This window comes from Pinus tabuliformis, chromosome 4_1, assembly GCF_031772625.1.
Source record: "Pinus tabuliformis cultivar Carrire ecotype Pingquan chromosome 4_1, CPIR1, whole genome shotgun sequence".
NCBI lineage: Eukaryota > Viridiplantae > Streptophyta > Pinopsida > Pinales > Pinaceae > Pinus > Pinus tabuliformis.
The window spans coordinates 405,282,097-405,300,968 of NC_142303.1; the positions used below are offsets into that span (position 1 = coordinate 405,282,097).

Sequence of the window (18,872 nt, forward strand, 5' to 3'; positions counted from 1 at the left end):
AAATCAAAGCAGGTGCTCCACTAGGCTTCTGCGCTGAAACTCAACTCCTCCATGGTGTACCTGCGTTGCAAAGCAGGTAGAACAAAGGCCACCTGAGCTGAGCGAGATGGGACAAGTGGCACACTGAGTCATTGCTCTAGAATCTTCCAAAAATGACACTTGGATCAGGGATTTCGCCTTGTGATGAGTCAGAGGCTCTGTTTCTCCAAGTAGAAGCAAAGTTCTCCAAGTGGACTCAAGAACTGAAGATCAACTGAAGAGAGAGAGGACACAAGGCAGCTACACATCAGTTGCAAGCTGACTCATCCTTTCTCAATTCATCTATATATTGAGCTCTCTCCTATGAGCTCAGAAGGCTAGAATTTTGTGCAAAGTAATGATATGCTGTTGGTTTCACTATAGAACTATTGGGTGATTGCTTGAAGGAGGTGAAGAGGAGAAATTCTTTCTGCTGGGAGGTGTTGCTGGATTGGAGCCTTCAATGGTTGTAACCTTCTCAGAACTTTACTTCTTCCATTAATAAAAGCTATTGAGGTTCTTCTATATGCATTTGTTTCAATGATGTATTGTGATGATTGTATATTTGATTTATGCTAATCCTTGAATCAGTTATGAATGCATGCTTCTTGTAGTTTCCTTCTTTGTTATTTTGCAGGATCTCATTGTAGTTGGGCTAGCAAAAGAGCAAAGAGCCTGAAGAAAGCAGCAAAGAGAAGAGATTGGAGCAAATATTAAGCGCAAGGCAATGGTTAGTGCATTTCTTCATTCTCTCTTGCTTTCATAAAGAAGTAAACCTTAAGTAGTTTTGTTTACAGTTGTTGCTGAGGTACTATCACCCTTAGAGTGGGATAGGGTCATCCGAATCGGATACTTTTCCCTACAACACAACCTGCCTCTAGTTTAAAGGCTAGTGTAGACAATCTTTGCAAGGACTGATATTTCTAGGTAAAAGGGGAACGAGCTAAGCCATTTGAAAGCCTATTTCTCTTTGTATTGTATTGTTCAAACCATGTTAGAAAGCACTTAATATATTGGAGTTCACATTGTTGAGTTATTACCAAGTTCCTCTGCCCCTTTTTCTCAACATGTATTTATGTGGCATGCTAATGAAATGATATATTATGTTCAACTTATGGTTATACAAACTTGTATGGGAAATATATGAATTTATGGGTTTAGTCCAAAGAACATAATTTTTCCTTGAAGCATTTCTTTGGCATGTGATAGCCACTGTGTATATCAATTTGAAATTGAAACCAAGATAGTGCATCTATATAGCCAAGTACAGATAAACTATTTTAGAAAATGCCACACTGAAGAATGAGACCTAACTCAGAAATTTTAATGCAAAATTTAAGATACATCATGGAGGGTATCTTACACTTGTCCTACATTATAATCAAATGAGGAGATACTTATATACATATTCAGTGAGTGCATTCACATGCATTGAATTGCAATAAATCTATCCAGAGAAAGATTAATTACACCAAGCACTAACTAAATGGGACTCACATGCTTTGAGGAGATAAATACAAATCAATCTAAATTAGAACAACACACCATGCAATCACATTCCAAAAATTATTACAACCATGAATATGGAAATTTCATAAAACTTGGATCCAAAATAAAAAAATGTTATATTAGAGAATTGAGAATAAAATAAAAACCTTTATAAGTAAATTTATAAATAAATAAAATCATTAAAATAAAACATCAACTATGATTATGAATTTAATCTTTAAGAATATAGACCATAAAACCCATTTAACTCATAAGCACTTAAACATACCTTTAAAACCATAGATAATACTTACATATATAATGCAATCTATGTAATGACACTTTAACAACTTAGAAAAATATTTATTTCTACAAATAAAGACTCCATTGTCCTAGAAATAAAAAAATCTTGTTTCCCAGTTGTCTAGCGTCTCTGTTTGGAGTGCTTTTAGGCATATCAACTAAAGATTGATTGGAATCACAAGATAGAATTGTGAACTCTCCACATTCTCAACATCGTAGGATTTTTGCATGGTAGAATCCATATATAGTCAAAAATGCATTTTAAATGACAAAAAAATCACAATTTCATAAAAAAAAAATTCCCCAAATTCTAGCAAAACACTTAAAAAATATATAATAATTAGGCAACGCCTTATTCAATTTGACAACACACTCCAAAACTAAAAAAATATTGTGCTTCAATATTACAACATACTATAATTGGTCCAAATCCATACTATAATAATGATTAGAGTTACATATATGGTAAAAGACCTCAAACGATTGTTGGAATTCAAAACAGGGCTACCCTTTGGATTGCAATGCCTTCTTTTTGAGGGTAAGGAAATGGAAGATCTCTTTCTTCTCTATGTTTATAATATACACAGGGATATCACAATTTTCTTGGATCTTTGACTATGTGGGGGATCATTGTGAAAGCCTTCTTCTTCCCAAGCCTCCTCTTAGAAAGATGTAATGACCCCAGACTATGTAAATGTGAAAATGTACTGTGGTAAAAGACAGTAAGACAGTTGTTGTTTATGTTTTAAAAACAAAACTGTGACAAACTATTTTATTAAAACTAATTTAAATATTTTCTTGAAATGCTGGCAGCCTCTAGGTGGTGGATTTAAAAGAAAGAGATCAGTTATAATAACTGATGGAAACTACCCTCCCAAACAGGAAAAGTCCTGGCTGTAGGGAGGAAGTTCTGTGCTGTGGGGACAGACAGAAGAGACCTTTCTCAAGAAGAGGAAAAAGGAAAAGAAAAGAAGAACTGGTTAAGTGTGGTTAGGACTAGATAACCAAGCACAAAGTGCACAAATCTTGTTGAGGGCTTGAGGCCTGCAAGATGGCTCGGGGGGAGAATTCCGTCTGAGAGATGGATCTCATGGCTGGGTGGTAGAGCAAAATCAAAGCACAGGTGACTTGTTTGAGAGCCCATTCCTGACTCTGGTGAACTAGGTACGGTTTCAAACTGCAGAGTCCCTGATTGAATATGAAAATACTGTGAATTTACAGTAGTCAAACAGGAACTAAGTCCATTTTCCTAGTTATTGTCATAATAATAATATAACTGCACAGATGTAGTTCTAAGTTAAGGGACAGATTGTCATTCAATAGACATGGTCTGAATTAGTCGCATTGTAGTTAAAGCTACATAAATGTATATAGTTAAAGACTGGATATTGGCACAAGGGGAGGTTAATCAAAAACTGGTTATTGAATAACGGTCATGATATAACCTCGTCCAAAAGACCAAATCACTATTTAACAATAGAAGAAAAACTAACAGTGGAATAAATAGTATTGAACACCTTGATAAATAATCAAGCAGATACTTGAATGTGTCGACAGGAACGAGGTTAGAACCTCTGAGTCGGGGTAGAGAGCACCGATGGCAGTTGGATGCTATCTCGTCGACGGCTACAGTTATTTAGAATAAATGACTGTGATATATAAAGAAACAAATAAACTACTTCAGATGAACAGAGTCTAATCTGTAAACTATGAAAAACAGAGAACGGGAATCATATTGTATTCCATCAAACCACATTATTAAGTTACAGTGCTCACGGACTCAATATCAGAGAACCCAGTTCATTTAGAGTGATAAATGAAACAAGTTATGAATATGTATATTCAAGTAATCCTGTACATGTTACTTCAAAGAGGAAAATCAGGCATGCATTTACTTCGACATTCTCATAAGAAAGGGGAAAGTATAATATCTTTCCTTATAACCATCCAAATGCATATTGTACATACTGAACAAGCTTAGCAAACACGTTAGTTGTATAGAGAATACAGAACGAATGATTCGAAGCAGTCATCATAACCTGAGATAATCCATGAGGTTGCCTTTGTGGAGACGAGCGAAACCAGTAATAAAAACATAACCTCCATGCACTGCTCTAGCATGGTTAAATACACAGATTATATTTATATAAGGTGCAAAACGTAAATTGCCCTGAAGGCTCAGATAGAATCATAGTCCATGCATAAATTGCAAGGGTTCCATATATAAAACACAAAAGAACAAAACCCGAATGGTAAAATCTTGGAAGAATAGAACTGTTCATACATTAAATAACGGGAGAACCTCAAACAGAACCTGAACCCGTTCGCCAGATCTGCACGTTACGGCCAGATCCAAAGTCACATGTCCAAAATTAGATATGGTAAACCAAAAATCTGAGTATGCCGCAAGGGGCTGTATTACAAACAAAATAAGTCCTTAAATACATACAACAAAACTCAGGAGAGTTCCGCCGTGGATAACATCTCAATAGTACGGGTCATGGACTTGACCAGAACACAAAAGAAAACCTAAGTGAAAATTGTGAGGGTTCTCTGTGGAGAATACCTCGGCAATCGATGCAAAGAGACCCTCATTCGAACAGCGGTCTGCACAATCATAATTTTAAACAACTCAAATCGATGGTCCGCGAGCTCTTGTGGACAGGGGCAAAGCAAATAAGAATCTGAGGGCATACCTGTGGCCGCTGAGAGGGTGGAACCAGCATGTATAACCGCCTTGGCACCACCAGAGGGGTTCGGATAGCCCAACTGCGAGCCCTGTAAGCAAAGAGAAAACAAACCATAAGAGATCGTTACAGATAATCAGAACTGTAAATATATGCAATAGATTTCAGAGTCGAGGTCCCATATACCTGTGCTGGATTAGTGTCAGGCACTTCACAGCTTTCGCAGCAATTGCAGGTGAAGAAGATAGCGCGGGTGGGGTTGAACCAGAGGATGAACGTCGAGATGGAGCCGGAAAGGCCGAACGAATGAATAAACCCCGAGAACGTGCAGATGAGGTTTTGTAAGGACTTAAACCCTTGAGTGCATCTTAGCCCTTTGATCCAAGGGTGAGATCCTGACCGTCTATGCAAGGCGGGAATACAAAGCATAAAGGTCGAGATCACTGTGACCGAGATGTCACATGGCCAAAGGAGCCAAACCTTGCCACCTGCCTCGTTAAGGACTGAAGTCATTAAGGCAAGAGTGAGTTGGCACCTGCAAGGGCTGCGGCAGGACCGCCAAAGCCCGATGCCACATTAATATTCACTGTAGAACTGGTGGTCTAATAGCTGGCTTCTACATGAAGTCAATGCGTACACAAAACCTGTACGACAGTGTATATATAGCCACGTAGCTTATATAAACCGGGGTTACAACAATAATCAAAACATAGGCTAATCAGCTATAAATACGTGGCATGCGTATGGTAATAATTAAACATACGTGTATACATAAAGGTTGGAAAATCATGTGTTATATAGCAAGTTCTTTAAATGAGGTATATAGTAAAAAAAAAAATTTATGTGTATGTGAACGTTGGTGTGACAAATTGGTATCAGAGCCCAGTTTCAACACTGTGGCCTCAAGCAAAACATGTTTCACTGTGCAGTAGCATACACCATGCATATGTATGTAAGTTAATAATTTACTTAACCGTTGTTCTATCTATTTAGGGGTGAAACACAAAATTACAACAGCTAACAGTTAAACCAGAAAGGAGACGAAATGCAAGGAACCGGCAGTAACCCTCGAGAGAACCCAGAGCTGTGGGTACAATTGGGTGAGGAAACACGAAGTACCAATCTTGCAATACTGGAAACTGTTCAAGAGTTGAAAAATGAGATGGCATGGTTGCGAGAAGACAACGCACGTTTGACAGTTGAACAAGAAAGGATTCTGAAGAGTTTGTCGGATAGGCAAAATCCACCTCTATCTAACCCCAGCGCGGAACAGCAGAGGATGATAGAAGAACAAAACTATCAGATTGAACCTGAAAATTCAGAAGGCAAAGAGGATCATTCTGACAATGTACCAGAGCAGCAAACTTCAAAACGTCAGAGAATGGAGTTGCAGGGAGAATTTCGAAAAATTAAACCCCCACATTTTGATGGCGAATAGGAGGAAGCAGCTGAAGCTTGGTTAATAAATATGAATAAATATTTTCAGTTGTACAAGTATGATCATAACTTGAAGGCGAGATTAGCTATCTTCCAGTTACAAGGTAAGGCAACCTTGTGGTGGGAGGAAATCAAGATTGTCAAGGGGGTAAGCGAACGGACCATTACCTGGGAGAAGTTTCAGAAATACTTCAAAGAAAGGTACTTGACTGAACGCTTCTACGATGAAAAGGCAAGAGAATTCCATGATTTAAGATTGGGACAACAGACTATGGACGAGTTCATTAATCGCTTTACCTCTCTGTTACGTTATGTACCTTATATCAAAGAGGAAAAGGCCAAGGTACAAAGGTTTGTGAGCAGCTTACCTTCGTATATAAGAGAGAGGATTGAGTTTGACAATCCTAGGACCATGGATGAGGCTATTCGTAAAGCAAGGATCTGCTACCAGCAGAATAAACAGAAGGGGGATACTTCAAACAAAAGATGGAATGAAAAAAAGGGTAGTCGGATGGTTGGGAGCAGCAAGGGAGGTCGCAGCAATGGAAGTAAGGGAGCTGGTAAAGGATTGAGCAGTAGATCTGTTGCAAAGAATGCGCCCCGATCTAGGCCAATAAGTGAATCTAGAGCAAGTGAGCAGCCTGTTAGACCAGAAGGCGAAGGGATGACCAGACCCCCAGTTCAATGCTGGGGCTGTGGAGGACCTCACTATGTTAAAAACTGCCCACAGCGAAAGGGGACAGACCAGATATCCCAAATTCATGAAGCTTCGACCGTTGGGGACGTGGCACGTAATGTACCCAAAATTAATGCAGCTTTGGAGGACCGCCAAGCGGAATACCAACCGACCATGGTTGAATTTGAAGGTAAAATTTCAAACCTTTCTATAGCTGTTCTTATAGATCTAGGAGCTACTTTAAGTTATGTTAGCCCAAAGATAGTAGAACAATGTAAGTTACAATCTGAAAAATTCAGGAATCCATGGTTGGTACAGATAGCTACAGGAGCCAAGAGACGGGTCTTGGCCAAGATAAATAACTGCTCTCTAACCATAGCAGGGCAGCCAATAGTGGTAGACTTGAACATACTACCTTTGGGTTCATATGACATCCTGATCGGGATGGATTGGCTGGAGAAGCACTGGTCCTTAGTAAATTGCAAGACAAAAACCATTTACTATAAGGATGACCGTGGAGAGCAGCAGGAATTACAAGGAATCAAGCATCCCGTACAGATTCGACCCATTACAGCATCTCAGTTAGCTAAATGCATCAGAAAGAAATGTCAAATTTACGCTATTCAGGTGGGTTACGCAAATCAGAAAGAAAAAACTGCTACGCTGGGTAACATTCCGGTGGTACAAGAATTTGCAGATGTTTTTCCCGAGGAAGTACCGGGATTACCACCTAAAAGAGATGTGGACTTCACCATTGAATTAATTCTGGGGGCAGCACCCGTGTCACGGGCACCATACCGAATGAGTGTACCAGAACTAACAGAATTAAAAATGCAACTGCAGGAGCTGCTAGATAAAAATTACATCCGTCCCAGTGTATCACCCTGGGGAGCCCCAGTGTTATTTGTCAAAAAGAAAGATGGAACTTTTTGGATGTGCATTGATTATCGTCAGCTGAATAAGCTCACGATTAAAAATAAATATCCTTTGCCTAGGATAGATGAACTTTTTGACCAAGTGAAGGGGGCAACGGTATTCTCTAAGATCGATCTGCGATCTGGATATCATCAGATCAGAATTAAAGAAGAGGATATCGCTAAGACAGCTTTCAGAACGCGGTATGGCCATTATGAATTCGTGGTGCTACCTTTTGGTCTGACCAATGCACCTGCTACCTTCATGTGTTTGATGAACAGTGTGTTTCACAGGTTCTTAGATAAATTTGTGTTGATATTCATAGATGACATTCTAATTTACTCCCGATCAAGGAAGGAGCATGAAGAACACCTCAGATTGGTGTTGCAAAGTTTGCGAGAACATCAATTATATGCAAAGTTTAGTAAGTGTGATTTCTTTAAGGAGGAAATACAATACTTAGGCCATGTAATCACAAAGGAAGGAATTGCAGTTGACCCTGAGAAAATCAGAACTATAATGGAGTGGCCCATACCAAAGGACGTGGCAGATATTAGGTCCTTTATGGGGCTAGCAGGTTATTACAGAAGATTTGTGGAAGGCTTTTCAAGGGTAGCATACCCTATCACCTCCTTACAAAAGAAGGGAAAGGTATTTAAGTGGACCTCAGAATGTCAGCAGAGCTTTGAACAGCTCAAGCACTTACTCACCACCGCGCCCATATTAAGCATAGCTGATCCTAATAAGGATTACGTGGTCTGTACTGATGCAAGTAAAGAAGGTGTGGGAGGAGTGCTGATGCAAGAAGGAAGAGTAATTGCATATGAATCAAGGAAACTGAAGGAACATGAGCAGAAATATTCTGCTTACGACTTGGAGCTGGCAGCTGTTATTCATGCCCTGAAAATGTGGCGACACTACCTTTTGGGAAGAAAATTTCTGCTGTTAACAGATCACCACGGCTTAACAAACTATTTCAGCCAACCCACTTTAAATGCGAGACAAGCTCGTTGGGCCGACTTCTTAAGCGGGTTTGATTTTGAAATTAAGCATTTAAAGGGGAAGGAGAACCGAGTAGCGGATGCATTGAGTCGAAAGGTACAATGCATGTGCAAGATTTCAGTTAGTAAATGGCAGAGTACCCTACTTGAAAGGATAAAAACAGTGGCTGATCAAGATGTTGTTTACCAGCAAATTAAACAACAAGTACAACAACTTTCTGGTAAGGAAATACAACAGGGGTATGAGCTAGATGATGCCGGAATGCTGTATTTTAATAAAAAGTTGTATGTACCCAATGAAGATAGTCTTAAGAAGCTGATTCTGGACGAATTTCATATCAGCCATTACACTGGGCACCCAGGGTACCAGAAAATGGTTACCGCACTTCGAAAAGAATATTACTGGCCAAAAATGAAGAAGGAGGTAGCCGAGTATCTAGCACGATGTCTAGAATGTCAACAGATTAAGGCAGAGCATCTGCATCCAGCAGGGCTGCTACAACCCTTACCCATTCCGGAATGGAAATGGGAGACTATTTCCATGGACTTTATAACCGGATTTCCTCGAACGAAGAAAAATAATGATTCCATTATGGTGGTAGTGGATAAGTTAAGTAAGGCAACACACTTCATACCTGTGCAATCAACGTATAAGGCTGTGAAAATTGCTCATATTTTCATGCAAAATGTGTTCAAATTGCATGGACTTCCGAAGGTAATTATCTCTGATCGTGATGTTAAGTTCACATCAACCTTTTGGAGGACATTGTTTGCTGAACTGGGAACACAGCTGAACTTTAGCACAACTTATCATCCCCAGACTGATGGCCAGACGGAACGAGTGAATCAAGTAGTGGAGGACATGCTGAGAGCATGTGTTATGATGAAACCAACTCAATGGGAGGAATACCTCCACCTGGTCGAGTTTGCATATAACAATGGGTATCATTCCTCAACACAGTTGAGTCCTTTTGAGGTGCTGTATGGGCGGAAGTGCCGCACACCCTCAAGTTGGAGTGGACCTGAGGATAGGTTACGAATTGGTCCTGAAATGCTCAAGGAAATGGAAGACACGGTAAAAAAAGTGCGTACCAACTTAAAAGCCGCTCAGGACAGACATAAAAGTTTTTTGATCGAAAGAGAAGGTTCAAAGAATTCCAGGTTGGGGACCATGTGTTTGTTAGAATTCAACCCAGAAGGAGTACTTTGCAGTGGAGCGGGTGTGCCAAACTTGCACCTCGCTATTTTGGACCTTTTCAAATCTTGGCAAGGGTGGGGCCGGTAGCTTATCAACTCGCCCTACCAAGCCATATTAGGATCCATAATGTTTTTCACGTTTCCGTGTTAAAACAATACGTCTACAATCCTAAACATGTGATTCAATGGCAGAATGTTCGGGTAAGAATTAATCTGGTCATTCTAGATAAGCTTTGTTCCTAAATAAGAAAATAACTAAATCTGTTGCTGATTGCAGGTCGAGCCGGAAGGCGAGGTTCTGGTCGAACCACTGACCATTCTCGACCGGAGAGAAGTGTGGCTGCGGAAACGGGTTATTTTCCAAGCTAAAGTGCAGTGGCAGCACTATGGGCCTGAAGAGGCCACTTGGGAGGATGGGGAACTCCTTAGAGAAGCTTACCCGAATTTGTTTAAGGGAGATAGACATCGGGACAATGTCCAATCACAGGAGGGGGAGATGTAATGACCCCAGACTATGTAAATGTGAAAATGTACTGTGGTAAAAGACAGTTGTTGTTTATGTTTTAAAAACAAAACTGTGACAAAATATTTTATTAAATGTAATTTAAATATTTTCTTGAAATGTTGGCAGCCTCTAGGAGGTGGATTTAAAAGAAAGAGATCAGTTATAATAACTGATGGAAACTACCCTCCCAAACAGGAAAAGTCCTGGCTGTAGGGAGGAAGTTCTGTGCTGTGGGGACAGACAGAAGAGACCTTTCTCAAGAAGAGGAAAAAGGAAAAGAAAAGAAGAACTGGTTAAGTCTGGTTAGGACCAGATAACCAAGCACAAAGTGCACAAATCTTGTTGAGGGCTTAAGGCCTGCAAGATGGCTCGGGGGGAGAATTCCGTCTGAGGGATGGATCTCATGGCTGGGTGGAAGAGCAGAATCAAGCACAGGTGACTTGTTTGAGAACCCATTCCCGACTCTGGTGAACCAGGTACGGTTTCAAACTGCAGAGTCCCTGATTGATTATGAATATACAGTGAATTTACAGTAGACAAACAGGAACTAAGTCCATTTTCCTAGTTACTATCATAATAATAATATAACTGCACAGATGTAGTTCTAAGTTAAGGGACAGATTGTCATTCAATAGACATGGTCTGAATTAGTCGCACTGTAGTTAAAGCTACATAAATGTATATAGTTAAAGACTGGATATTGGCACAATGGGAGGTTAATCAAAAACTGGTTATTGAATAACGGTCATGATATAACCTCGTCCGAAAGACCAAATCACTGTTTAACAATAGAAGAAAAACTAACAGTGGAATAAATAGTATTGAACACCTTGATAAATAATCAAGCAGATACTTGAATGCGTCGACAGGAACGAGGTTAGAACCTCTGAGTCTGGGTAGAGAGCACCGACGGCAGTTGGATGCTATCTCGTCGACGGCTACAGTTATTTAGAATAAATGATTGTGATATATAAAGAAACAAATAAACTACTTCAGATGAACAGAGTCTAATCTGTAAACTATGCAAAACAGAGAACGGGAATCATATTGTATTCCATCAAACCACATTATTAAGTTACAGTGCTCACGGACTCAATATCAGAGAACCCAGTTCATTTAGAGCGATAAATGAAACAAGTTATGAATATGTATATTCAAGTAATCCTGTACATGTTACTTCAAAGAGGAAAATCAGGCATGCATTTACTTCGACATTCTCACAAGAAAGGGGAAAGTATAATATCTTTCCTTATAACCATCCAAATGCATATTGTACATACTGAACAAGCTTAGCAAACACATCAGTCGTATAGAGAATACAAAACGAATGATTCGAAGCAGTCATCATAACCTGAGATAATCCATGAGGTTGCCGTCGTGGAGACGAGCGAAACCAGTAATAAAAACATAACCTCCATGCACTGCTCTAGCATGGTTAAATACACAGATTATATTCATATAAGGTGCAAAACGTAAATTTCCCTAAAGGCTCAGATAGAGTCGTAGTCCATGCATAAATTGCAAGGGTTCCATATATAAAACACAAAAGAACAAAACCCGAATGGCGAAATCTTGGAAGAATAGAACTGTTCATACATTAAATAACGGGAAAACCTCAAACAGAACCTGAACCCGTTAGCCAGATCTGCGCGTTACGGCCAGATCCGATGTCACATGTCCAAGATTAGATATGGTAAACCAAAAATCTGAGTATGCCACAAGGGGCTGCATTACAAACAAAATAAGTCCTTAAATACATACAACAGAACTCAGGAGAGTTCCGCCGTGGATAACATCTCAATAGGACGGGTCATGGACTTGACCAGAACACAAAAGAAAACCTAAGTGCAAATTGTGAGGGTTCTCTGTGGAGAATACCTCGGCAATCGATGCGAAGAGACCCTCATTCGAACAGCGGTCTGCACAATCATAATTTTAAACAACTCAAATCGATGGTCCGCGAGCTCTTGTGGACAGGGGCAAAGCAAATAAGAATCTGAGGGCATACCTGTGGCCGCCGAGAGGGTGGAACCAGCATGTATAACCGCCTTGGCACCACCAGAGGGGTTCGGATAGCCCAACTGCGCGCCCTGTAAGCAAAGAGAAAACAAACCATAAGAGATCGTTACAGATAATCAGAACTGTAAATATATGCAATAGATTTAAGAGTCGAGGTCCCATATACCTGTGCTGGATTAGTGTCAGGCACTTCACAGCTTTCGCAGCAATTGCAGGTGAAGAAGATAGCATGGGTGGGGTTGAACCAGAGGATGAACGTCGAGACGGAGCCGAAAAGGCCGAACGAATGAATAAACCCCGAGAACGTGCAGATGAGGTTTTGTAAGGACTTAAACCCTTGAGTGCATCTCAGCCCTTTGATCCAAGGGTGAGATCCTGACCGTCTATGCAAGGCGGGAATACAAAGCGTAAAGGTCGAGATCACTGTGACCGAGATGTCACATGGCCAAAGGAGCCAAACCTTGCCACCTGCCTCGTTAAGGACTGAAGTCATTAAGGCAAGAGTGAGTTGGCACCTGCAAGGGCTGCGACAGGACCGCCAAAGCCCGATGCCACATTAATATTCACTGTAGAACTGGTGGTCTAATAGCTGGCTTCTACATGAAGTCAATGCGTACACAAAACCCGTACGACAGTGTATATATAGCCACGTAGCTTATATAAACCGGGGTTACAACAGTAATCAAAACATAGGCTAATCAGCTATAAATACGTGGCATGCGTATGGTAATAATTAAACATACGTGTATACATAAAGGTTGGAAAATCATGTGTTATATAGCAAGTTCTTTAAATGAGGTATATAGTAAAAAAAAAAATTATGTGTATGTGAACGTTGGTGTGACAAAAGACGAGGTCTGAATTAAGATCCCCAAAGTGCAGAGCCACCCTAGAAACATCCCATGCCCTTGGGAAGTTGGCTCAGAACCATGTTGCTCAGAGTCCTTTTATAATAGACAAAGTTGAGGATGTTCCTTCCATGGAAATCACTCATCCATATCTGGATAGAATCTATGAGTTGTTCGTAGGTAGTGGCCTCATTTGTTGTTTCAATGGGCTATGGCCATGTACAACAAACCTTTACCAATGGACCCATTCAACTTGGACCAAGGCATGCAAGGTCCTCTTATGTTCCAAGGGCTTATTCATCATCATTATTGACAGTGATGCAAATTATCAAAATGTTCTTTCTAAGGGGCATTGGTTGGGGAAAAGTTGGGCTATTCCTTGCCCCTTGGTTCACAGATTTTGACCCGTCCACAACTATGATCACAAGGCTACCCATTTAGGTTAGGCTCCTAAATTTGTTGGCCCATCTATGGCATTCTTTAGTCTTTTTGGGTATTAGAAACACCTTGGGTTGTTTTCTGGCTGCATATCCCTCATGAATCTAGTGTGGAGTCTTCACCTATGACAGGATTTGCATAGAACTCAACATCAACATTAGATTTCATGGAAAAATTAATTTAAAAATAAGTGATGCACCCAACAACTTCACTATGAGAACACCACTTTTTTGTTTCAACTTTGCCATAAAACAAGTCATCTTCATATCTCTTGTTCTCAAAAACTAATAAAACAGAAGCCCATATCTAAAGTATAAAATCCATGTGGCCCGCCTCCTCAAGAAGAGGAGGATTCGTCTTCCTTGGATCAGGAAGATGACGAGTCTGATGATGACATCTCACATTGGACAAGGCCCAAGATTCACATCTCCAAAAGCCTCGTGAAGGATATTAGGAGATCCTAGTTTTGTTAGCCAAAAGAGAAGAACTTAGTAACAATATTCCGATCGATGCCATGAAGCACTCCCATGAATCAACCTCTTCATACTCTGACAAATATGCCTCTTTGGATTGCCAAAACAATCTTAAGGTGGCTTTGATAGCTAGACCTCTAGAAGGTTAGATCAAAGTAACAAAGAAGAAAGGAAAGAAAAGATGTAGTGGTGAGCAATCCCAATCTGTGAGATTCCAATGTCTCTATTTTTTAATTTCCTATATGTGTTATGGACTTTGTTTCATGGCCATCCTAAACCTAATTTGTCTATTGCCATTTTTAAACTGGTTCTATCATATGCTATTAATGTAAATTTTTTTATATTAATAAAAATCCTTCCGTATTAAATTAAAAAAAACAACCTAATATAATATAATATAATATAATATAATATAATATAATATTAATATCAATATAATACACATATTGTATTACTTTGAAAGACTCTTCCAATACATGGATAATACTTTGAACAAATTTAATATAATAGTATTATTTGGGGATGGTTACATAAGTCATCCACGTACCAGGCTGCTACCATGAGAAACTGTTATTAAATGAAATCTTCATGTTCAAAAGCTCCCGCCATAAACTCTTCCAGTGAGACATTTTCCTCCACAACGTGGTTTACAAATATTATTTGCAAATTCAACCAAATTTTGAGGATTTCGAGTGATGAAATTAATCTCGGATGTCAGTGGCACGGTCTGATTTCAGAATGAATGAATGGGATGGGAGCAAGGAAGGAGGTGCCAATGTGGCGTGTGGTCCCTGTTGAAGATGATCTCGGAAAATGGACGCTCGTCAGAACTTAAAACTTCGTCCCTGCAAATGGGGGTCGCGTTACACACGAATAACAATTTTAGCGCCCTGCCCTCCATGGTTGAATTCATGTCGAAAGGTATTTTAATTTTGTTCAAACAAAAAAAATTAAAATATTTTCCCCAAATCTGCATTTTGCAGCTTTAATTTTTACATTTCGTTCGCTATATTGATGTTGGATTTTTAGTTGGCTTAGGGTTCGGTAGCTCGTGTAATTAGAGGAATGAAAATAAGTTTATCAATTTGTTGTCCTTTTCTCTCTTGGGTTTTTATTTTATTACTAGTTTAAGAATTTTATATTGAACTGAGGCTTACAAATTGAGGTCATACCTTTTTTTTTTCAGAGAGAAAATCAAGATATATTATATTAAGGAAATATAATGAACAGGTACATATAGAGCCAAAACACATAAGCCCGCTGATACAGGCCTGTAACATGAACCATATGAGGATATCCAGAGAAAAACAAAACATAACCAAGATAAGCTTCCAAAAAGATGTGGAAGAAGTTCCGCATGGTGCAACAATTAAACTATATAAGAAGAAGAGATAGATCCAGATAAATGAAAACATAAAGAGCGGAGCCAAAATTATTCAAGCCTGTTGAAGCATTGCAGATATAACAACCAGCGTAGAGGCGATAGGGGACTTGGAGTCCTGGAAGATGCAAGCATTCCTCCACTTCCAGAGACACCAACACGTGATGATAAAAAGAGATCTCCATTCTGGACGCTGGGCACTCCACCACATGAATCCCTCCTGTACAGAAGAGAAAACCTGGTGAGGAAAACCATGAGAAACGGAGAGATCATACCATATTTGCGCCGTTGCTGGGCAGTGGAAGAACATGTGGGCATTGGTTTCTGAAGCCTGGCAACACATGACACATCTGCCTGGACCAGCCCATCCCTTTCGCTGGAGCACCTCCCATGTGAGGTTCCGATTGGAGAACATCAACCACGAAAATAATATTGCCTTGAGCGGGCCTGTGGCTTTCCAAAATTTCGCTGGAAAAATAGGAGAGGGTCTTGGCTGAAGGTTTTCCAATGCAACTTCATATAAATCCTTGACGCGAACTGGCTGAGTTGAAGTCGGCGCTGACCATACCAATGCATCTTTGGACCCTGTCTTTTTAATGCCCTTTTCATTGAAATGCTTGACCGCCGCATCCCAAATCTGTCGCATAGAGAGAGGGAGACGAAGGACCTCGGCATCCTTCCATATTGGCGAAGTAGAGGACCAAGACTGAATCAGAGAATTCCATGTGAAGTGACCCCTTGTTTGCAGAAACGAGATGAGATCAGGAGAGAGCATTTTTTCCAAGCCAAAAACCGTGGAGTCGAGCCCAATTAGTATGCTGGAGCCAGTTGAGATGCGCCATCGTAGAAAGAGAAAGAAGAGATCCTGTACCTTTCTAAAGCCGCGCCAGATGGATGATCCTCTTCCCGAGCCCAGAGATCTCTTCCTGTACCAGTAAACTAAGGGCTTGCCTTTTAAGTATTTTTGATTAATAATAGAGCTCCATTTGCCTTCTCCACTGATGCCTTTATGGATGGAATTACAGAGGAGGGCCTTGCCAAATGACCGCATGTGTAAGAGACCCCACCCGCCAGATTTCTTCGGCCGAGAGATAGCTTCCATCTTCACAAGGTGGATCTTGGAACTATGAGAACGACCACTCCATAGAAACTTTGCAGATATTGAGATCATTTTTCTAACAGTAGAAGCAGGCAAAAAATACAGATGAGCCCAATAAACCGCAAGTTGTGAAAGAACAGATTTAACCAGTATAAGTCTGCCTCCCAAGGATAAAAATCGCATCTCCCATCTCGAAATTTTGTTATAAAACCGGTCGATCAGCCAAGACCAGTCCTGTATGTGGTTCCCTTTAGGCTTGAGGAAGAAGCCCAAGTATTTGAAGCCATCTTTAATTGAAGCCAAATTTATACCAAATAAAGCTGCAATCCATAGCGCTAATTCCATATTTGAGTCGTTGTGATACAGAAATGATTTGGTCTTATTGATGATCAGGCCCGTTGCAGCTTGAAATTTCTGAAAGATACCGTGAAGGCATAACCAGCTGGATTTAGAGAGCATGGAAAATAAAAGAATGTCATCAACAAATAGATTGTGAGAGAGAGAGATATTTTTGCATATCTTGATCGGAGCACATCGATGATCGGCAACAGCTTTGTTAATCTGTGAGCTGAGGGAATTCATAACCAGGATGAAGAGAAGTGGGGAGAGAGGACAGCCTTGGCGCAGTCCTCTCTCAGCCTAAAAAAAAGATGAAGGAGAGCCATTTATGATGACTGAGTATTGAACGTTCTCTACGCAGGCCATCACCCAATTTATTCCTTGAGACCTCAGACCTATCTTTGCCAGGAGGATACGAAGGAACCCCCAATCCACACAATCATAAGCCTTCTCCAAATCAACCTTCAGAATAGCAGCATCAATGTTTTTTGTTGAGACAGAGAAAAGACACTCCTGAGTCGAGGCAACTGCATCTAGAATGCTCCTGTGTTTTAAAAAGGCATGTTGATCCCTGGAAATGAAAGAGTTGAGGATCGGTTTCAGTCTTTCTGCTATAATCTTTGAAATGATTTTAAAGAGAATATTACATAGTGCTATTGGCTTGTAGTCAGCAAACGACTCAGACCGATCCTTTTTGGGAATAAGCGCAATGAATGTAGCTGTGAGGGCGTTGTTTATATTCCCCGACATACGGGAGGCATCCACCATCCCCAGCAAATCATTTTTGAACAAGTCATAGAAATGGATGAAGAATTCGATCGGCCAACCATCCGGCCCAGGACTTTTGTCCTTTTGAAACTTTTTTATAACTCCATGAAGCTCCTCGGCAGAGATAGGCTTGAAAAAATCTTCATTGGCTGCATCATCAAACATAGTCGGGATCTGTTCAATCATCTCAAAAACATCATTTATCTCATTTGGCCGCCGCTTATACTGCTTGTGGAAAAACCTTGTGGCCTCCATCATGATATCCTGTTGAGAATATAAGAAGCCTCCATTTTCATCTTCGATCTTCCAGATCGAGTTCCTGTGCCTCCTCGCATTGGCAAAGTTATGGAAAAACTTTGTATTGCGGTCGCCCTCCTTAAGCCAAGTCGCCCTGCTTTTAAGCCTCCAGGAAAACTCTTCTTTTAGCAACAAATCTTGTTTCATTTTCTCACAAGTTCTGATATGATTTTTCTGTTCGAAAGACAAAAAATCGATGGATGCTGAAGCAGCTAGACTTAATTCTTTTTTAATATCATCGAGCATCTTTTTATCCTTCGCCCGCTTTTTAATTATCCAGTCCTTGGCCGCCCCCCTGAGCAGTTGAATCTTTTCACGGAAAGTAGAGAAAGAGTTCCTCTCTGACTGTTTTAATTCCGTCCATTTTTTTGTTATAAGTTCATTGAAGGACTCATCAGAGAGAAAGATTCTGTTAAATTTGAATGAGTAACCCAATTTATAATCTGGGTCCCGCCATTCAAGGAAGATGGGGCGATGATCAGATGTATAATCGTTTCCTGTGCTAGCGACCGGCATACCCCATTGCTCAATAATACTAACCTTGATGATGAAACGATCTAGACGCTTAGCAATGTACGCCCGGCCAACTCTGTTGTTATTCCATGTTGGAACCATCTTGGGAGGAATAACATCGACGAAATTCCTATTTAGGAATTCCAAGCGGAGACTGTCAGCAATAGGGTCGGTCTTCCTTGGAGAGGAGGCCGCGAGCACGCCCGAGACGGAGAGCCAAGGAAGGCACCGATACCAGCATCACCATGAAGGACAGGAACAGAAGGGTGGCAGAACAGAAAAGTGGCAAGGTAGGCCTCCAGCCCGTGAGGCTGGAGGAAGAAACCGAGTAGACTCCTTTGTTGAGGATTAAATAACAAAAACAAGTGTTGAGACTTTCCGCCAGATGTCCAAAGTCATGCAAGATCGATGAGACTAAGCTGTGCCACATTCCAGCAGGTGGCCATGTTCCGACACGACGAGAGAGCCTT

The 18,872-nt window shown here is 40.5% G+C and overlaps 1 protein-coding gene across 1 annotated transcript; it reads right to left on the reverse strand.

Moving 5' to 3' along the window:
- Positions 1–4,087: 4,087 nt before the first annotated feature.
- LOC149176043 (uncharacterized) lies at positions 4,088–18,504 on the reverse strand. Its single transcript, XM_089421327.1, has 8 exons — positions 17,213–18,504; positions 15,625–16,927; positions 12,236–12,317; positions 12,106–12,146; positions 11,884–11,952; positions 4,506–4,587; positions 4,376–4,416; positions 4,088–4,222 (listed from the first exon to the last, which is right to left on the reverse strand). The coding sequence occupies exons 1-8, from the start codon at positions 18,502–18,504 to the stop codon at positions 4,088–4,090; spliced, it is 3,045 nt and encodes a 1,014-aa protein (XP_089277453.1).
- Positions 18,505–18,872: the final 368 nt, after the last annotated feature.

Bases quoted from the DNA above. Each gene is read 5' to 3' on its own strand.
- LOC149176043 (XM_089421327.1), bottom strand. From the start codon at position 18,504: ATGGTTCCAACATGGAATAACAACAGAGTTGGCCGGGCGTACATTGCT. The intron at 16,928-17,212 runs GTCTCAAGGAAT...CTCTAAATCCAG, and splicing joins CTGGCAAAGATAGGTCTGAG to CTGGTTATGCCTTCACGGTA. The intron at 4,588-11,883 runs GTAACGCGCAGA...CTTTGCTTACAG, and splicing joins ATGTGACATCGGATCTGGCC to GGCTCGCAGTTGGGCTATCC.